A 17,936-nucleotide genomic window follows, 5' to 3' on the forward strand; every position below is an offset into this window, starting at 1 on the left:
TAATCATTTTTGTTGCTCTCCTCTGGACTCTCTCCAATTTGCCCATGCCTTTCATGTAGGGATGTAAAAATGTTAACCGTTAACCGGTTTACCTGCCTTAACCATTAACGGATACAGATCCAATGAATGAAGAATGGATTTTGAATCCTTCAGGGTTTCTTCTGGGTTTCACCGGCTCTCTCACTTTAAGTTCTGCCTTCTATGGGAACAGATCTACTTTTGTTCACACGCTCTGGGGGAACTTAGAGCATATCTTTTCTAACTGCATTTGCTACAAAATGTGCCGTTTTATCCAAAGACTCGGAAGCAACCTTTGGCCATATTCTGTGCCTCTGTACGATGGCGTTTTCTTCCTTTAGATCTAACGACAGGTGAGCCAAGGTCACACAACTTGTAACAAAGAATATAAGCCATACTTATGAGATGCGGGACTCTAAAGAGAACTTAGAAATCATGGATGACAACCAGATGAACATGAGCTGCCAGTGAGAAGCTGTAGCTAAAAGAGCTAATGCAATCCTTGGATGTATAAACAAGTAATATTGAGTAAGAAAAGGAGGTTATATTACCTTTAACTACAATACCAATGAATCTGCTACTGGAATATTGTGCCTAGTTCCAGTGTCCATACTTTAAGGAGGATGTTGAAAAATTGTAGAGGGTTTAGAGAAGAACCACCACAAGAATGATTTAAGAACTGGAAAACAGACCATACAGTGAGAGACTTGAGAAACTCAATCTATTTAGGTTATCAAAGAAAAGGTTAAGTGGTGATTTGGTCACAAGCTAAGTACAGTAACTCCTTACCTAAAGTTGTAGTTATGTTCCTGAAAAATGCAACTTTAAGTGAAACAATGTTAAACTAATCCAATTTTCCCATCAGATTTAATGTAAATGCAGGGGATTAGGTTCCAAGGAAATTTTTGGGGGGCAGACAAAAGGCATTATATACTGTACTGTGCTGGGGAGATGCCCCTGGGGCTCAGGGCTGGGGGTGCAGGGTCTGGGAGGGAGTTAGGGTGCGGGAGGGCGCTCAGGGTGGGATGCGGGGTCTGGGAGGGAGTTAGAGTGTGGGAGGGTGCTCAGAGTGGGGGTGTGGGAGGAGGCTCAGGGCTGGGGCAGGCAGGAAGTGCAGAGCACTTACCTGGGGCAGCTCCTGTTTGGTGCAGGGGGTATGCAGGTGGCTCTGTGCAGCGCGACACCGCCCCCATGGCTGTGATTCTAGGAGCTGCGATTCTGAGAGTTGCCCCCCCACCCAGCAGGGCCACCCAGAACACAGGGGCTACTAAGGGGGCCCCGGTGCCCTGGCCTGCAGCTCTAAAGCCCCTTTCGGAATGCGGCCCTGCGAGCATGGGCTGGAGGACTCAGGAGGAGCAGGGCCAGCCACGCAGCCAGCGGCCGGAGAGAAGCGGCGCTTTGAAGGGGAAAGCGCCGCTTCTCTCTGGTGGGCTTTGAAGGGAGAAGTGCCGCTTCTCTCCGGCCGCTGGATGCCCCTGCTCCTCCTGAGTCCTCCAGCCCGTGCTCGCAGGGCCGCATTCTGAAAGGGGCTTTAGACACAACAATCTGTCCCAGAGCAGCCAGCTCTGCCTGCCTGCCTATGGTTCTGTGATTCCCTCGGACTTCTCCCACAGCCTCCTCAGCTGCAGGGAGCAGCATCCTGAGTAGCTCTGTGAGCTCTCCCTGCTGAGGAATGTCAAAGCAGCACAGCAGTCCCTCCCCACCCCAACTCCCAGTCTGTATTCCTAGTGCAGGGCAGAACAGGAGCTTTTAACATTAATGAATTGCTCTTTGTTCCCTAAATGGAGCAGCACACTCACCTGTCAGATACTTCCTGGAGCTTTGAAAGGGGAGAGGTGCATGGCTACAGGGCAGCAGAGATCAAAGCAGTGAGCAGAGTGGTCAGGACAGGCATTGTGGGATACTAGTGGAAGCCAGTTATGTCAACAAAACGAACAGTAGTGTCTACACTGCTGCTCTGTCACTTTAACTTTGCCACAAAAAGCTTTATGCTGCTCATTGAGGCGGTTTTGTTTTGCCGCAAAAAATAGCATTGTAGTGTGTACACCTCCCCTATTTAGTCGGCAAAACCCAGCTTTTGCTGACAAAACTTTACAGTGTAGACAAGGCCTTATTCTTTCATGATCAGCACTGATACAAATGTAAATATATCATTTCTCAGCTTGTTGAGTCAGAGCCTGGAAAAACATGTTTTTCAGAACCTAAACAGATGTGAACAGGCAAGCAACATATCTGCCCTTAAGGAGTGTTGGGCTGTTTTTTTTTTAAAAAAAAAAGTCACAGCACTAGCCTCTGTGAGCCCTTCCCATATATGTAAATCATGGTTCTCTCAGCACACAGAATTCAAAACATGGAGGGTCTGATCCTACTCATATTAAAGACAACTACAGATTTGCCATTGCCTTAAATGAGAACAGGAACAAACCTTACATTTGAAATGAGTTATGTGTACCAAGAGAACTACATATGGGAAAAAAATCTCAAAAACTAATGTTACAAAATTATATTTGAAAATGCACTGATGGCTAAGGAAAAACATGAATTGATAATTCAAATCTAATTACATATATTTAATATGTTTTCTTCAATTCCCCTCCCTTATTACTAAAGACTTTGCATGGGAATGATTAAGCTATCATTAAAACAATTAGTATTATTCTTTCAGGATCACACTACTTGCATGAGGAAAGGAACACTAACAGTAGCAACGTAAGGCCAGTTGTAGAAATTTCCTAAGCAGTGAAAAGTATTAGCAAAGAAAAAAAAAAAAAAAAAAAAAAAAAGAGGAAAATGTAAGACTGATTGACAGAAGATATTGCTATTACCAGTCACTACTGGCAAATAGTTTTGTTTTCATTGTTTCTGTCTCACTACCCAACCACGTATGTCAATAGCTCTTTCAAAAAAAGATTATTTTCCCCCTCCCCACTGCCTGGGCCAAACTGCACTGCCACAATCTTGCACATCAGTACTGCTCAGATAGCAGCCACTAATCCTTCAAGCTGAGCAAAAGGAACTTTTAAAAGCATATTTACAATATTCAAATACAGAGCATTTTGATACTAGAAAATATGTTTTTGTTCATTGGCACAGGCTGTTTCCTTTAACTCAAACAGAGAAGACAGAAGATATATCAATGTTGTATTTTTTTAAATGTAAGAAAAACTCAGATCATAGTGAACATGAAAACATATACGTTTTCCAGATCAGATACCTCACATTTGCCTAATCTTCCTTCCAGATTGCTTCAAGGGACATGGACAAAGAGGCATTCTCGTGCAAGTACCCTTTTTTTGGGAAATGAGTGAAATTATCCTATATTTATATGATGCCTTAAGTTTTGTATTATTTCTCAAACTGTATCTGGTTATTAAACAGCTGATTACTTTAACCACATCGATGAACCAGCCTTATAAAAACTTTGAAAAACTTCTCAAATGGTGAATTTGATTCCTAACTCCTACACTGCAAATTATCAACACAGCAGTATACTCTGTCTGATTATTCTTTAGATCTAAGATGGTTCAAAAACTATGATGAAGGGCTAGTCTACACTAGAAACAATACATCGGCGTGGCTTCACCGATGCAGCTGTGCCGTGGTAGCACGTCTGGTGAAGACTCTCTATGCTGACGGGAGAGTGCTCTCCCATCAGCATAATGAATCCACCTCCGTGAGAGGCAGTAATGATGTCGGTTGGCGCTCTACGGCCAACATAGCACTGTCCACATCGGCGCTTAGGTTGGTGTCACTTATATCACTCAGAGGGGTGGCTTTTTCACACCCCAGAGCCATGTTAGTTATACCGAAGTAAGTGGTAGTATAGACCTGGCCTTAGTCTTTGTAGTTAGATATACCAATTAATATAATTACATTTCATATTCAATTTATTTAAAGGTGAGCAGACAAGGAATATATATTTTTAAATTTACTCCTTTTTTTATGGAATGTGAAAAAAGCTCGAATGTCAGCCAATATAGGTTTAAGTGTTTTCACTAAACTAATATTTCAAAGGCTCTCCAACTTTTCATATCATAACAAATAAACAACAACAACATAACATCACATTACAACAATAGTAATCATGTTCGTGACACTGACACCTCAATTTTAGTCTGCTTTCTCTGCTGAGACAACATAGAAATCGTGAATTCTGCATTATGGTACCTTTCTGTTGTGGGGCAAAAAATCCTCTCCCCAGTATAATCAAAGACACTGACTTCCTTGTGTAATTAAAGAAAGAAGCAAAACAGTGGAAGCTGCAGTTCTCTCATACTCAAATATGCTGAGAATTTCACAATATCACACAATGACTAGCTTTTACCTCTCCTAGCCCCTCTGTAAATGGGAAGTAGACCATTTTTTCCATTTTGTAACTATAATACTCCAGGCAAGTTTAGTGGACACTCTGAACACAGCAGCAGCCCACACCTCTCAAGCTACCTCCTGCAGTGCTGGTGCCCAAATTTAAGACAGGTTAACAGAAGTGGATATCAAGCAGTGTTTTCTTCCTTTACAACAGAGCAGTCCATGTTTGTTTCAGGTGTTCACCAGTGTATCTGACTCAGAGTTCCTCACATTTTCTCAGATAAGGGGAAGAGGAAAATTAAGTATAACATGTTCTATGTTCTTAACAGCTTGTCTGGTTCTGCTGCTGATTATTCCTCTCTGAAGCCAAAATCCTCATTTTTTCACACTGCAATTGATTACAGCATGAAGGATTATGATGCCACAAACAAAGAATTACAACCTCGGGGCAAATGAACTGAAGAAATCATAATCCTGCTTTCATTGGAAAAAATAGAACTAAAGAAAAAAAAAAAAACTCTAGAACATGACTAGAAAAGGGGCTTATGGAGAAGGTATTTCTATAGGAATTCCAAGTACTGTAGTATAACAGCTATTTGTATTCCAGTAGCAATGGTATAAGCTTCTTCTTTAAGTGTTTTAGCCAGCCCAACACAGCTTTAGTGGCTAATAACCCATGGAAATTCCACAGACTTCTCTAGCTATGATCAGGGAGGCTGCTCCCTATTCCAAGAAAATACTACTTCTCAACAGAGATTGTGTAAGGACCGAAGCAGCATTAGATAACCACCCACGACCATCCTGACATGGCTATGGTCTCATGATAATATCACACTGATAAAGAGTAATCCTCCTTCCCCAATACTAATACGGGGGAAGGAACGGTTTCCTGTCTGAAAAGGACAATATTCAAGAGGCTTTATAATCCAACAAGAACCCCAATGTCTCACAGTTCTGTTACGGAACTGTCAAGATCATCTTTACTTACGTAGAGATTTCATATGATATAGTGAGTGCCTTCTGCTCAATGGTATATATTTTAATAATTCTATCAGTACTCAAGCAGTATATAACTTCTCTTTGACCAGAGAGAGGCAAACACATTTTAGAATATGAGATGAGTGGAACAAAAAAATTTTCTATTAAAGCGACAATGATGTTTGTTATTTATTTTTAAACAGTTCCACAGCTAAAAAGAGAGAGGACTGAAACCTAGAAATGAAGAGAGGTTTTATGATGAAATTCGGTTTTGTTTGATTGAGCTAGAAAGCTTTGTAAATATTGCATGCTGTGCTCATATAGTACATTCTACGTCATGTATTTTTTAAACAAATTCACAAAACTTGTAGCTAAGGAAGGCTGACTATGCACAGGTGCCTGGTTAAAACGGTTGTGCGGAGAAAAATATACTGAAGGTACGTATACAGAGAGGATTTACCAAATAAAATATAATCTATTAGTGAGAGCTGTTGGCTGAAAAGATATCATTAGAAATTAAAAAGTTCTGCTCTTTAATCAGGAATATTTTCAAGACGAAGTTCAATTTTTCATTACAAGTTTTGCAGCTGCTTGGGCGATTTACAAAAGAGATACATTTTGCCACTTTTTATAGTGGAAATCGTATATCCACCCTCCCTGAACTCAAAACTCACTGAGCTCAATGACAGCACCCCCTCTCCCGCCCTCCCAAACTAGTAAAGAAAAATTCACCTTCAGGCAAAGCTTAAAACATTGCAGCCCCAAAAGATGAAAGTTACAATCTTTCATAATTACTGAAAACAGGGAGTTTGAATGCTGGCCATTATACAAACTTAACCATAGCTGTCCCTTCCACTTCTACTGTAACAAAAAAAATCAAGATTAGAGTCCAATTATGCAGCATTCAAGGTTTTTTTTGTTTGTTTGTTTTAAAAACAGAACTGCACAGGAAGCACAATAAGCACTCACTATCAAGTCACAAGAATTCTTATTATGGCCCAAACCCCAAACACTTATTCAGGTGTTTAACTTCAATAGGACTACTCATGGGTGTAAAGTTAAAGCAAATGTGCATTTCAAGGTTTGAGGCCTATATTAAAAGGGTAGAGTCCAGGGTGTACAACTAACACAATTTACTGCATATATACACCGAAGAAAAGAGATACTGGAATCACTTGTAGGTAGTTCTCTGAAAACTTCAGCTCAACATGCAATAGCAGTCAAAAAGGCTAACAGAATGTTAGCAACTATTAGTGAAGGGATAGTAAAGAACACTGAAAATAGCATAATGCCACTATATAAATCCATGGTGTCCTTGAATACTTCTGGTTACCCCATCTCAAAAAGGACAGAATGTAACCGGAACAGGTTCCAAGAAGGGCAACAAAGATGAAGGGTATGGAACAGCTTCCATAAAAGAAGAGACTACAAAGATTAGCGCGGTTCACCTTAGAGAAGATGCAACTAAAAAGGATATGATAGAGGTCTACGAAATCAAGAATGGTGTAGAAAAAGTGAACAGAGAAATATTATTTACTCTTTCCCACAAAACAAAAACCAGCCGCCACCCAGTGAAATTAATAGGCAGCAGGTTTAATACAAAGAAGAGGAAGTACTTTTTTGCACAATTAGCTTCTAGAACTCATTGCTATGGGATGTTGTGATGGTCAAAGTATAACTGGGTTAAAAAAAAAAAAAAAACCTAGATAAGTTCATGGAGGATAGATTCATCAATGGCTACTAGCTAAGATGGTTGAGAATGCAACCCCATGCTCGGGACAACCCTAAACCTCTACCAGAAGCTAGGGGGGAGTGGGAAGGGGAAGAAAGATGGATCATTCCAACTGCCCTATTCTATACACTAACCCTGTAGCTCTGGTTCTAGCCATTGTTGGAGACAGGATACTGGACTAGACAGACCATTGGTCTGACACAGTATCATAGTTCTTATGCTGCTGGGTTCTTCTATTCCTAAGAAGAAAGGGGAGAGATGTTATCTACACTGAATGCCAAATCAAGTTTGAGATCATGTTAGAACAGTGGTTCCCAACCCATGGACCGCTTGTGGCCCAGTCAGCACACAGCTGAGGCCCATGTGGCATCCTCAGGGACATACAGTTAGTATATATATTGTGTGGATGCACCAGCCCACACAACACAGAGAGGTGCATATGAAGCCCACAATGGTAAATAGGTTGAGAAGCACTGTGTTAGAGTCTGTTTACACTGGTGTTATAAAACGTAACTAGCATGTTTTCTAATACCACAATGCTAAATGCTAAATACTAAATGGAGTTGTTTGATGTTGTGTTAACTAATGTGCTGTCACCCTATGTACTTCCCCAGTGTAAGACATGGGGAAAATCAACACAGACACAGAGAGACCTCTTTAAGACCATCTATTGTATCTGGTCTTATATTTAGAGTGTAAGCTCTTTGGGGGCAGGGTCTGTCTTTTTATACAGTGTATAACACAATGGGGTCTTGGTTCATGACTAGGGCTTTTAGGTCCTAGTGTAATATAAATAATAATAATAATAATAATAAAATATTAGGAGTCAAAGTGAATCAGCACTATGCCCATTTTATCCTTGGCCTCCTCTCTAACACTGCCAACTAGAAGCACACCAATTACAGTGATGATTTATGATGCAGTCACCTGGGTAGTAGAAAATGGAATAAACAGGAGCAACTCATTTCACAGAAACTACCAAGTGTGTACAGCATAAATGTGTGTTAGATCCCATGATCTGGGAAATGAAGGGCTCTGCACGTCAACTCACCTGAAGAAGGACAAGACATCAACTCACTTGGGTGCATGGGGAAAAGAGAATGGCAAAATGACACAAGCATTACAAAATAATGAAGGGTTGTGCAAACCACATGATGTGCAAGCTATGTGAAGAAACACTTGTCCTAATACTACCCCAGCATTACAGCTGGGGATGGACAGCACATGAAACCCTAAAATAGATGGACATCACCACCAGCATGGTACCAACCTGGCACATATTCAGTCTCAAAGCGCCGTCTGGTTTCGCTAATTAAGGCAGCCTTGTCCTGCTGCTGAGAAACAAGAGGATAAACCCGGTATGAGACCCCCACACCCCTTTCCCAGGTATCCCTCTCTCCCCCAGTTCCCCCCACCCCACTCCTTAGTGTCTTCCAACCCACACGCTCTCCAGTGGTCCCCCTCCACTGTCCCCGACCCCATGCCCTCCAGCAGTCCCCCTCCCCAGTCCTTCGTATCCCCAGCCCCCACAAGTCGGACGCCCTCGTTTCCCCCGGGGTCAGCAGGCTCCGCAGCAGGGAAGGGGGAGGGGGAGGGGACAGAGACCGCCTCGCTCTCGCGCAGCTACTCACGCCGGCCATGGTCCCGCGGAGGTTCCCCGGTCCCCGCAGCAGCTGGTGACAAGGCAGCAGGGCGGAAGGGGAGGGGAGCGCGTGACGAAGAGAGCGGGGGGGGGGGAGAGACAAGGGAGCACCGACTAACGTCGCGCGCTTCCCGGAACTACCCGAACAAGTCAATCAGCCCGCCGCCGTCCGCCCCCGTTACGCCCGCCTGAGAGACAGCCCCGCCCCGCACCTCCCAAAGCCCCGCCCAGCGCCTGCCCGTCATTTCTTGTCTGTCTCTCTCCCCCTCCCCCATGCCAGCCTTTCCGGGACAGTTTCCTTTCCCACAATGCTTTGCGTGGCGGGCCATTCGGAGCCGGCCCGGAGCAGCTGAGCTGGGAGCTGTCGGCGCGCGCGGCGCACAGGGCGGGTAAGGCCGCGCGCGGGTGGGGCAGGGGCCGCGCGCGGCCAGTTGCGGTCTGCGGCGGGGCCGGGGCGCAGTTAGCGAAACTGCGGGGTCGGGAGGTTCGTGCCTGTGTAACGGCCCCCGCAGCGCCGGGCGCCTCTGGCTGCTGCCTAGGAAGTAGGAACAGATACCGAGCGCCTCGACCGCCCCCATCCACCCCCGTGTGTTCAGCCCAATCCTCGGCCCGAACAACGCTCACCCCTTGGGGGCACGTGTTGAGCTGCGAGGGGCCGGGGCAGGGCCGCCTCTCTGGGGTAGGCGGCTGGTCACTCTGCCTGGAAGTAAGGAATTGGCTGTGTGAAGAGCGATGAGCTCAGGTGTGGGCTGAGCAGCCTGTAGGGAGGAACCCGCAGCACAGCGAAACTCGTGGCTGAGGTTTGGGCTGAGTTTTACTTTTATGGCATTTTTTGTCACAGTTTGTTACAGCTTTTACTGCTACTTGTAAGTATTCTGCTGTGTGTGCATTTCCTGATGTATCAATTGTTTCTGTAAGGAAGACATTCCCTTCTTCTTTTGTCTCACAAGCACATACAACAAGATCATTGTGGACATTGCTCCACTCATCGAGACTCAGGTTAACAATTTCACCCTCCAGACCTTTTGCACACTGCTCAATTTCTCTTTCATACACTTTTATCCAGCAATTTGCCTGCGACAGCTACGCTGTTGGGTGGATTGTATCCTGGTCTTAATGACTGAACCATGTTAATGAAGTGTGGGTTCTCAATCATACAGAAAGGAGAGGTTGTTGCATAAACAAACTGGGCAATTTTTTCATCATTTACCTCTTTTTTTAAATCTGCTGGTTCTTATCACAAACTTATCTATTAAAAAAACAGGCGTACTTGTGGCACTTTAGAGACTAACAAATTTATTTGAGCATAAGCTTTCGTGGGCTATAGCCCACTTCTTCGGATGCATAGAATGGAACATATATTGAGGATATATATACACACATACAGAGAGCATGAAAACGTGGGAGTTGTCTTACCAACTCTGAGAGGCCAATTAAGTAAGAGAAAAAAAACTTTTGAAGTGATAATCAAGATAGCCCAGTACAGACAGTTTGATAAGAAGTGTGAGAATACTTACAAGGGGAGATGGATTCAATGTTTGTAATGGTTCAGCCATTCCCAGTTCCTATTCAAGTCTAAGTTGATTGTATCTAGTTTGCATATCAATTCCAGCTCAGCAGTTTCTCGCTGGAGTCTGTTTTTGAAGCTTTTCTGTTGCAAAATCGTCACCCGCGGGTCTGTCATTGAATGACCAGACAGGTTAAAGTGTTCTCCTACTGGTTTTTGAGTGTTATGATTCCTGATGTCAGATTTGTATCCATTAATTCTTTTGCGTAGAGACTGTCCGGTTTGGCCAATGTACATGGCAGAGAGGCATTGCTGGCACATGATGGCATATATCACACTGGTAGATGTGCAGGTGAATGAGCCCCGATGGTATGGCTGATGTGATTAGGTCCTATGATGATGTCACTTGTATAGATATGTGGACACAGTTGGCATCAGGCTTTGTTGCAAGGATAGGTTCCTGGGTCAGTGTTTTTGTTCAGTGATGTGTGGTTGCTGGTGAGTATTTGCTTCAGGTTGGGGGGTTGTCTGTAAGCGAAGACAGGTCTGTATCCCAAGATCTGTGAGAGTGAGGGATCATCTTTCAGGATAGGTTGTAGATCTTTGATGATGCGCTGGAGAGGTGTTAGTTGGGGGCTGAAGGTGACAGCTAGTGGTGTTATTTTCTTTGTTGGGCCTGTCTTGTAGGAGGTGACTTCTGGGTACTCGTCTGGCTCTGTCAATCTGTTTTTTCACTTCAGCAAGTGGGTATTGTAGTTTTAAGAATGCTTGATAGAAATCTTGTAGGTGCTTGTCTCTGAGGGATTGGAGCAAATGTGGTTGTATCTTAGAGCTTGGCTGTAGACAATTGATCGTGTGGTGTGTCCTGGATGGAAGCTGGAGGCATGTAGGTAAGTATAGCGGTCAGTAGGTTTCCGGTATAGGGTGGTATTTATGTGACCATCGCTTATTAGCACAGTAGTGTCCAGGAAATGGACCACTTGTGTGGATTGATCCAGGCTGAGGTTGATGGTGGGATGGAAATTATTGAAATCATGGTGGAATTCCTCAAGGGCTTCTTTTCCATGGGTCAGATGATGCTCAAAGAAACTGCGAAACCACCTGATCAGCATCCCGTGTCCCGGGGGTGCTGCCCGCACTCTTCCCCACACAGCCTGGGAGAAACGAGCCTGATCTCGAGCCTGTTCTTCTCTTCAGAGAGGCTCCTTGCTCTGCCTCCACAGAGCGAACTCCGAAGAGAAGAACAGGCTCGAGATCAGGCTCGTCTACTTTAAAAGCTCCTAACTGTCTCCAACTGCTGATCAGTTTTCCTTAAACCTGGTTCGCTTTTTAAGCTTCAATAAGAACTAATATGCCAAGTTTGAAGCGTCTTGCTTTGGATGTTTGTTATCCAAGAAAAAAACTTCTGAATGGAACTTATGGGGAAAATGTGTTGTTTTTTTCTCAGAAAAGCTCAACTAACTTGGCCCAGATTTGGATGAAAAAAATCACTTTCAAACTACATCAGTTGAAATGAGAAATATTACATGAAAAGCAATTTTGTTTGAGAAGCTTGTGAGCAGATTAATTATAGGGCTTAGTATGGAAGTAATTTAGTATTATTAAAATGGTTGCTACGTATTTTAAAACATATATTTTTCACAATGTGTAGTATTTTTTTTTTAAACGCAGCTAAGAATTCAATTTACTTTCCCAATATCTGCTTGTTTCCTTGCTAAAAATAAACTAGATATAAATCAAGCTGTTTTCAGTTGCTATTGATTTGTGGGACCAGCTAATGGAAATTAACCTTTGTTCTTCTCAGGAGCTTGCTAAGAATATGTAGTTGGGATATAAATTGTGACCTGTCACTTGGCTTAGGTTGCCTCCATTCTTTACATTTTGTCTAGAAAAGGTTTTCCAGGCAACAATGATAATTGTATTCTTATTCTGAAAATAGTCTTTTAAAAAGACCTTTCTGTATAACTGTGCTCAAGTGTCCAGTAATGACTATTAGTCAGGATGGGTAAGGAATGGTGTCCCTAGCCTCTGTTGTCAGGGGGTGGAGATGGATGGCAGGAGAGAGATCACTTGATCTTTACCTGTTAGGTTCACTCCCTCTAGGGCACCTGGTATTGGCCTCTGTCGATAGACAGGATACCGGGCTGGATGGACCTTTGGTCTGACCGAGTATGGCCATTCTTATGTAATAAATTCTTTAAATGGAAATAGAATTATGCCTGAGTAAATAGTTTGGGAGTTCTTGGAGTTGCAATTTCCTGATCTGTTTAATTTCTTCCTAGAGCTATCTTCTTGAATTTTCATGATTCCATACATGTGAAACAACTTAATAGAATTTTTTATCAAATAGCTTAAATGAAATAAATTATTTTATGTTGTAGAATTGTTGACAGCCAGTAAATTAATAATTTTGGTAAATAACAATGTCAAAAACTAACTAAAATATATTTTGTCATATTAAGAGTAAAAATATTAAATCTCTACCACAAAATGTTACTGATTATCTATATTTGATTAAAAAGTTGCTAAATTTGATTCTAGTCCTGCATTTGTAACTGTGGCAAACATCACATTAAGGTCAGAACTTTATAGTAGGGACCATATGATTGGCTTGTAACCAATAGCTCAGTGGTTTGAGCATTGGCCTGCTAAACCCAGGGTTGTGAGTTCAGTCCTTGAGGGGGCTATTTAGGGATCTGGGGCAAAAAACCTGTGTGGGGATTGGTCCTGCTTTGAGCAGGGGATTAGACTAGATGACCTCCTGAGGTCCCTTCCAACCCTGATATTCTATGATTCTATGTGCAATCCTTGTGACTTATATTCAGTTAATCTAAAAAGCTTTTATTTCGTTTTTACTTTTGTAGATTGAAAAAGATCGGTTGGATTACAAATTTTGTTCAAAGAAAAATTATCCTAATGAAAAATGGAGAGCCATCCAGAATTCATGTAGTGGAATAACCATAAAGGGAAATGGTATCAGATGAACAAGAAAACATCTTATCTTACAATGGAGAAGTCCTCATTTTTCAGCTGTCAAAAGCAAAATGTGCGGCTGAAAAAACAACAAGATTACATGTCAACAGAATGGCATATGACAGTGGCACTAAGCTGTTTGTTCAAAAATCCTCAGGACTGTTCAGCATGCATGGTGGGAGCTTGAATATTGAAATTGTTCGTTGCAGCTGTACAGCAGACTTCAGAACAGGAATTAATCTCCCCTGTATTTTGATGAAAAAGAAAAAAAATAGTGTTTTCAAATACTTTTTATTGTTGCTTCACAGCTCCAACAAATTTGAACAGTACTTAAATTTTAAATTGGACTATGAATTGAAAAATGATATAAGGTTGCTTAATGGTCCAACAGTATTATGGAGACATGCCAAAAAACTCTTTTATGTCTCTACCAAAACTTGCACAGTGCTAAGTGCTTCTGTTCAGTTTTCTTCCATTGAATGGGCGGATGAGATTGAGAATGAAGGCATCGTAGTATTAGGGACGAGAACTGCTTGTTTGCCAGAAGAAAAAGATGGGCAAACACTTTCGTTATCAGATGGAGCCATCTGGGGTAGTGAGTTTGTTGTATATGCAATTGAAAATCAGAAAGTATTAACTGGCACCTGTTTTCTGCCTCATGCCTATAGCAGTGTGATATCTTGTGTGCATGTCTGCAGGACTGCGATATCAAGAAGCCAATTCAGAACATCAGTTGTTGCCATCACCCACAAAAAACAGTTGATTTGGTTCCAAGATGGTCTTCCTAAAGGTATCTGCCAGCTTCCATATGAGGAGCCCTGTTCAATACAAGTAGCAACAACAAGCAGAAATGACGTGCTATATGTTGTGTCATTTGCTTCTGGAAATGTCTGTGCTGTGCAGAGAGACAGCTTTCAGGTATTGTGGTCTTACATAGCTAGAAACAATGGAAGTTTTTAAGGGTTCTGTTTCCTCTCCCCATCTACATTTGTAAGTCAGGTTCCCACAAGAGAGAGGTTAGTGTTCACCCTCTGCTCCTCCTTATGTTGCTTCCATTAAAATGACCTAAGAACAGTAGGGTACATCTTTCCTAGTGTTGCTCTGTGATTTGTCTAAAAAAAAACAGTAAATGATTCAGTTGCTTAATTAAAAAATTGAGACTTGGCCAGTGTCCCTATTCCTATTTCAAAAGTTGTTTAGAATAAGAATTGCCCATATAGCAAGACTCTGTTATGAATGTTTTTACATAATCCATTTTAAAGAACTGAACTGAATTGATATTGACCCCAAATTTAAATTTGCTGCTTGAATTTTACTAACTTTCCCTGACATTTTGGCAACAAAGAAATGCAGCAGGTGAAGCCCATGGACGTTTTTTGGCTTTAGTTTTCCTAAATTCATGAGGCAGTGTGAATTATTAGTGTTTTCTTGATATGCAGAGCTTTGGCAGCATAATTTTGCTTTATTTGGAAACTCTAGTTTGCCTTAAAAGTGTACAAAATACCCTTTTTGTTCAGTTTTCTGCATTTAATGGACCTAATTGACATAAACATTTAATTTGATATTTTTGTTTGTAATTTGAGCTTTGAGAGGGAATATGGAGGGCTCTAAATGCCTGAAGTTACCATCTCCTTAACTGTTCTGTGAATAAGCTAGTTTTCCATACATGGTGCAGAATTTAGCTCTACAACTATCTTGATATTGGTGGGAATCACATGACTAAATCACAGGTCTCAATAAATTCTGAAAATTCTTATTGTAAATTGTATTTAAGACTAAACACTCAAAAGTTGCAGTATTTGAAAGACATTATCTGGAAAAGTGGACTTTTCTTTTAAAGAAATTATATGCACTTTACAGATGGGGAAATTTGAGACAGAGAAGATAACTAATTTGTCCAGGGTGACACAGCTAGTCAATGATAGAGCTAGGAACAGAATTTGAGACTTTAGCTCACAGTACCATGGGTCCAGCCCCTAGACCAGACGTGGGCAAACTACGGCCCATGGGCCTGTCCTGCCCGGCCCCTGAGCTCCTAGTCCCCATCCCGCACAACCACGCTGGCAGCACTCTGGCCTGCCACTCCCACTGGGCAGCATGGGGAGCGCAGCTGGCTCTGGCCGGGTGTCGCGGCTGCGAGCTCCTGCTGCTGGTAAGGAGGTAGGGAGCGGGAAATCCTGGGGGGCAGACAGGGAGGAGGGGGTTGTCAGGGGATGGGGAACAGGGAGGGTTGGGAGTGGGAGTCCCGGGGGGCCTGTCAGGGGGCGGGAATGTGGATAGGGGTTGGGAGGGCAGTTAGGGGACAGGGAGCAGGGGGTGTTGGATGGGGGTTGCGATCCCGGGGGGCAGTTAGGGGCGGGGGGGTCCTGGGAGGGGCTGGTTAGGGGATGAGGAGCAGAGGGCAGTTGCATAGGGGGTGGGAGCCCAGGGAGGGGGAGCTGTCAGGGGGCAGGGGTGTGGATAGGAGTCAGAACAGGGAGCAGGGGGGTAGGGGTGTCGGGAGGGGGCGGTCAGTGGACAAGGAGCAGGGGAGGTTGATGGTTTGGGGGTTCAGAGGGGGGCGGGAAGTGGGAGGGGGCGGATGGGGGTGGGGGCCAGGTTGTTTGGGGAGGCACAGCCTTCCCTACCCGGCCCTCCATACAGTTGCGCAACCCTGATGTGGCCCTTGGGCCAAAAAGTTTGCCCACCCCTGCCCTAGACTAAAAGTACCTGCTTGTGCAAATATAGTAATTGCTCTCTTATGTGCTCTTTTAAAAAGTGAATAATTGTAGGCAAACTGTAACAAAATTGAATCTCAAATACCTTAGAAAAAGGTGTATACATTTTTAATATTGCATTTAACTGCAGGTTGCTTCCAGATGGCAAGAAGTGACGTCTGTTCTGGTAGATGACTTTATTGGCACTGGGACTGAACAAATTTTATTGCTTTTTAAGAACGAATCCAATACAGATAGTTTAAGTACATTCATTATAACAGATTTGGGAGAAGTCAGCTATGAAGTAAGTTCAGTTTACCTTTTCTTACCCATTCAGTACATGCTAATGAAATTTCATTAACAGAACCTCAATATATTAATAGAAATATTTCTGCAAAGTGAAGCTGTACATATGCTATCAAATCCCCTTAAATTTGAATTTGAATACAATGCCTTATGATTTTAATAGTGAGGTTATAACAAACAAGAATCAATTGAAATAACTGTCTGACTTGACGTGACAGTCAATAATAGAAGATCTTTGGGGAAATTAAAATAATGCTGCCGAAGAGGCTTCATGTTGATACTTCATATAGCAACACTTGCTACACTGTTCATTTTCTGGTCAACCAAAGACACTTAATTAAGAGCCTGGCGCTTGTTAATTAACCTCATAAATTGGTCTTTGCGATATTTATCATTAACTTCTAATTTCATTTGGTAGATAAGATTTTTTTTTTATTGCACATTATGGTCCTTGTGGTTTTGTAATTTCTCATCATAGGTTCTTCTATAATTATATGTCAATAAGCTGCACCTTGCTTTCAGCTGGTAGACTGATGTTTTGTTTTCTTTAGAGCAACATCAATTGTAAAGAGGATTTTCCTCCTACGGAAGAACTACAAGAGAATGGTTTTCTTACCATCCAAGCTCTCGAAGCAAGATTACAGGTTTGCATTCTGTAGCGCTCTCTGTATTTCCTAATATGTAAATTGCTGTTTCTTGTTGTTGTTGTTGGTTTTTTTTTTTTTTTTTAATTAGAAGTCAAATTCTACTGAGGAAAATAGAAAGGAGCATAAACTCTGGCATGTCAAGGGTAAAAGTGCAATTAGGCAGGCCAAAAAAAAATTTGGAGAGCAAATAGCAAAACACACCCACCCACCGCCGTCACCACCGCCACCAATAACAACAAATTTAAGTGCATCAGAAACAACCACCTGCCAAACAATCAATTGGGCTACTAGACAATCAAGATGTTAATTGAGTACTCAAGGAAGACAAGGTCATTGCGGAGAGGCTAAATGAATTTTTTGCATCAATATTCACTGCAGAGGATGTGAAGGAGATTCCCATACCCGAGCCATTCTTTTTATGTGACAAATCTGAGGAACCATCACAGACTAGATGCGGTCAATAGAGGTGGTTTTGGAACAAATTGATAAATGGTAATAAGTCACCAGTATTAGATAGTATTCATCCAAGAATTTCAAAGGAACTCAGATATGAAATTTCAGAACTACTAATATGGTATGTAATCGATTGCTTAAATCAGCCTCTGTCTCAGATGACTGGAGGATAATTAAAGTAATTCCATTTTTTTAAAAAAAGGCTCCAGAGCCGATCCTGACAATTATAGACTGGCAAGCCTAACTTCAGTACCAGGTAAATTGGTTGAAATTAGAGTAAAGAATAGAATTATCAGACACATAGATGAACACAATATGTTGGAAGAGTCAACATGTCTTTTGTAAACAGAAATCATGTCTCGTCAATCTATTAGAATTCTTTGAAGGTGTCGTCAAGCCTGTGGACAAGGACGATCTGGTTGATATAGTGTACTTAGTCTTTCAGAAAGTCCTTGACGAGGTTCCTCACCAAAAGCTCTTAAGCAAAATAGGCAGTCGTGAGATAAGAGGGAAGGTCCTCTCATGGATCAGTAATTGGTTAAAAGATAGGAAACAAAGGGTAGGAATAAATCGTCAGTGTTCACAATTGAGAGAGGTAAATGGTGAAGTCCCCCAAGAATCTGTACTTAGACCTGTGCTATTTAACATATTCTAAATGATCTTGGAAAAAAGGGTG

General features: G+C 42.3%; 2 protein-coding genes across 7 annotated transcripts in view; one reads left to right on the plus strand and one right to left on the minus strand.

The window, feature by feature from the left end:
- MOSPD2 (motile sperm domain containing 2) overlaps window positions 1-8,848 on the minus strand; it is a 109,660-nt gene extending 100,812 nt beyond the window's left edge. For 2 of the 4 annotated variants that reach the window (XR_008442633.1, XM_054007372.1), the window contains exons 1-2: window positions 8,668-8,848; window positions 8,307-8,370 (exon numbers count right to left, since the gene is read on the minus strand). Coding sequence is in view for 3 of the 4 variants with exons in the window: in XM_054007372.1 (XP_053863347.1) it covers window positions 8,307-8,370; window positions 8,668-8,676 (73 nt within the window). In the remaining variant the exon portion in view is untranslated. The remainder of the gene's footprint in view (window positions 1-8,306; window positions 8,371-8,667) is intronic. The other 2 variants (XM_054007375.1, XM_054007388.1) reach the window with 2 other exon arrangements.
- A 153-nt stretch (window positions 8,849-9,001) lies between these two features.
- The window catches only part of FANCB (FA complementation group B), a 28,935-nt gene continuing 20,000 nt past the window's right edge, over window positions 9,002-17,936 (plus strand). Inside the window, exons 1-4 of one of the 3 annotated variants that reach the window (XM_054007410.1) lie at window positions 9,002-9,067; window positions 13,050-14,076; window positions 16,006-16,158; window positions 16,712-16,804. In XM_054007410.1, the coding sequence (XP_053863385.1) occupies window positions 13,156-14,076; window positions 16,006-16,158; window positions 16,712-16,804 (1,167 nt within the window). In that variant the 5' untranslated portion in view covers window positions 9,002-9,067; window positions 13,050-13,155. Of the gene's footprint in view, window positions 9,068-10,558; window positions 11,076-13,049; window positions 14,077-16,005; window positions 16,159-16,711; window positions 16,805-17,936 lie in introns of those variants that run through there. The other 2 variants (XM_054007419.1, XM_054007428.1) reach the window with 2 other exon arrangements.

This window comes from Malaclemys terrapin, chromosome 1, assembly GCF_027887155.1.
Source record: "Malaclemys terrapin pileata isolate rMalTer1 chromosome 1, rMalTer1.hap1, whole genome shotgun sequence".
Lineage (NCBI taxonomy): Eukaryota > Metazoa > Chordata > Testudines > Emydidae > Malaclemys > Malaclemys terrapin.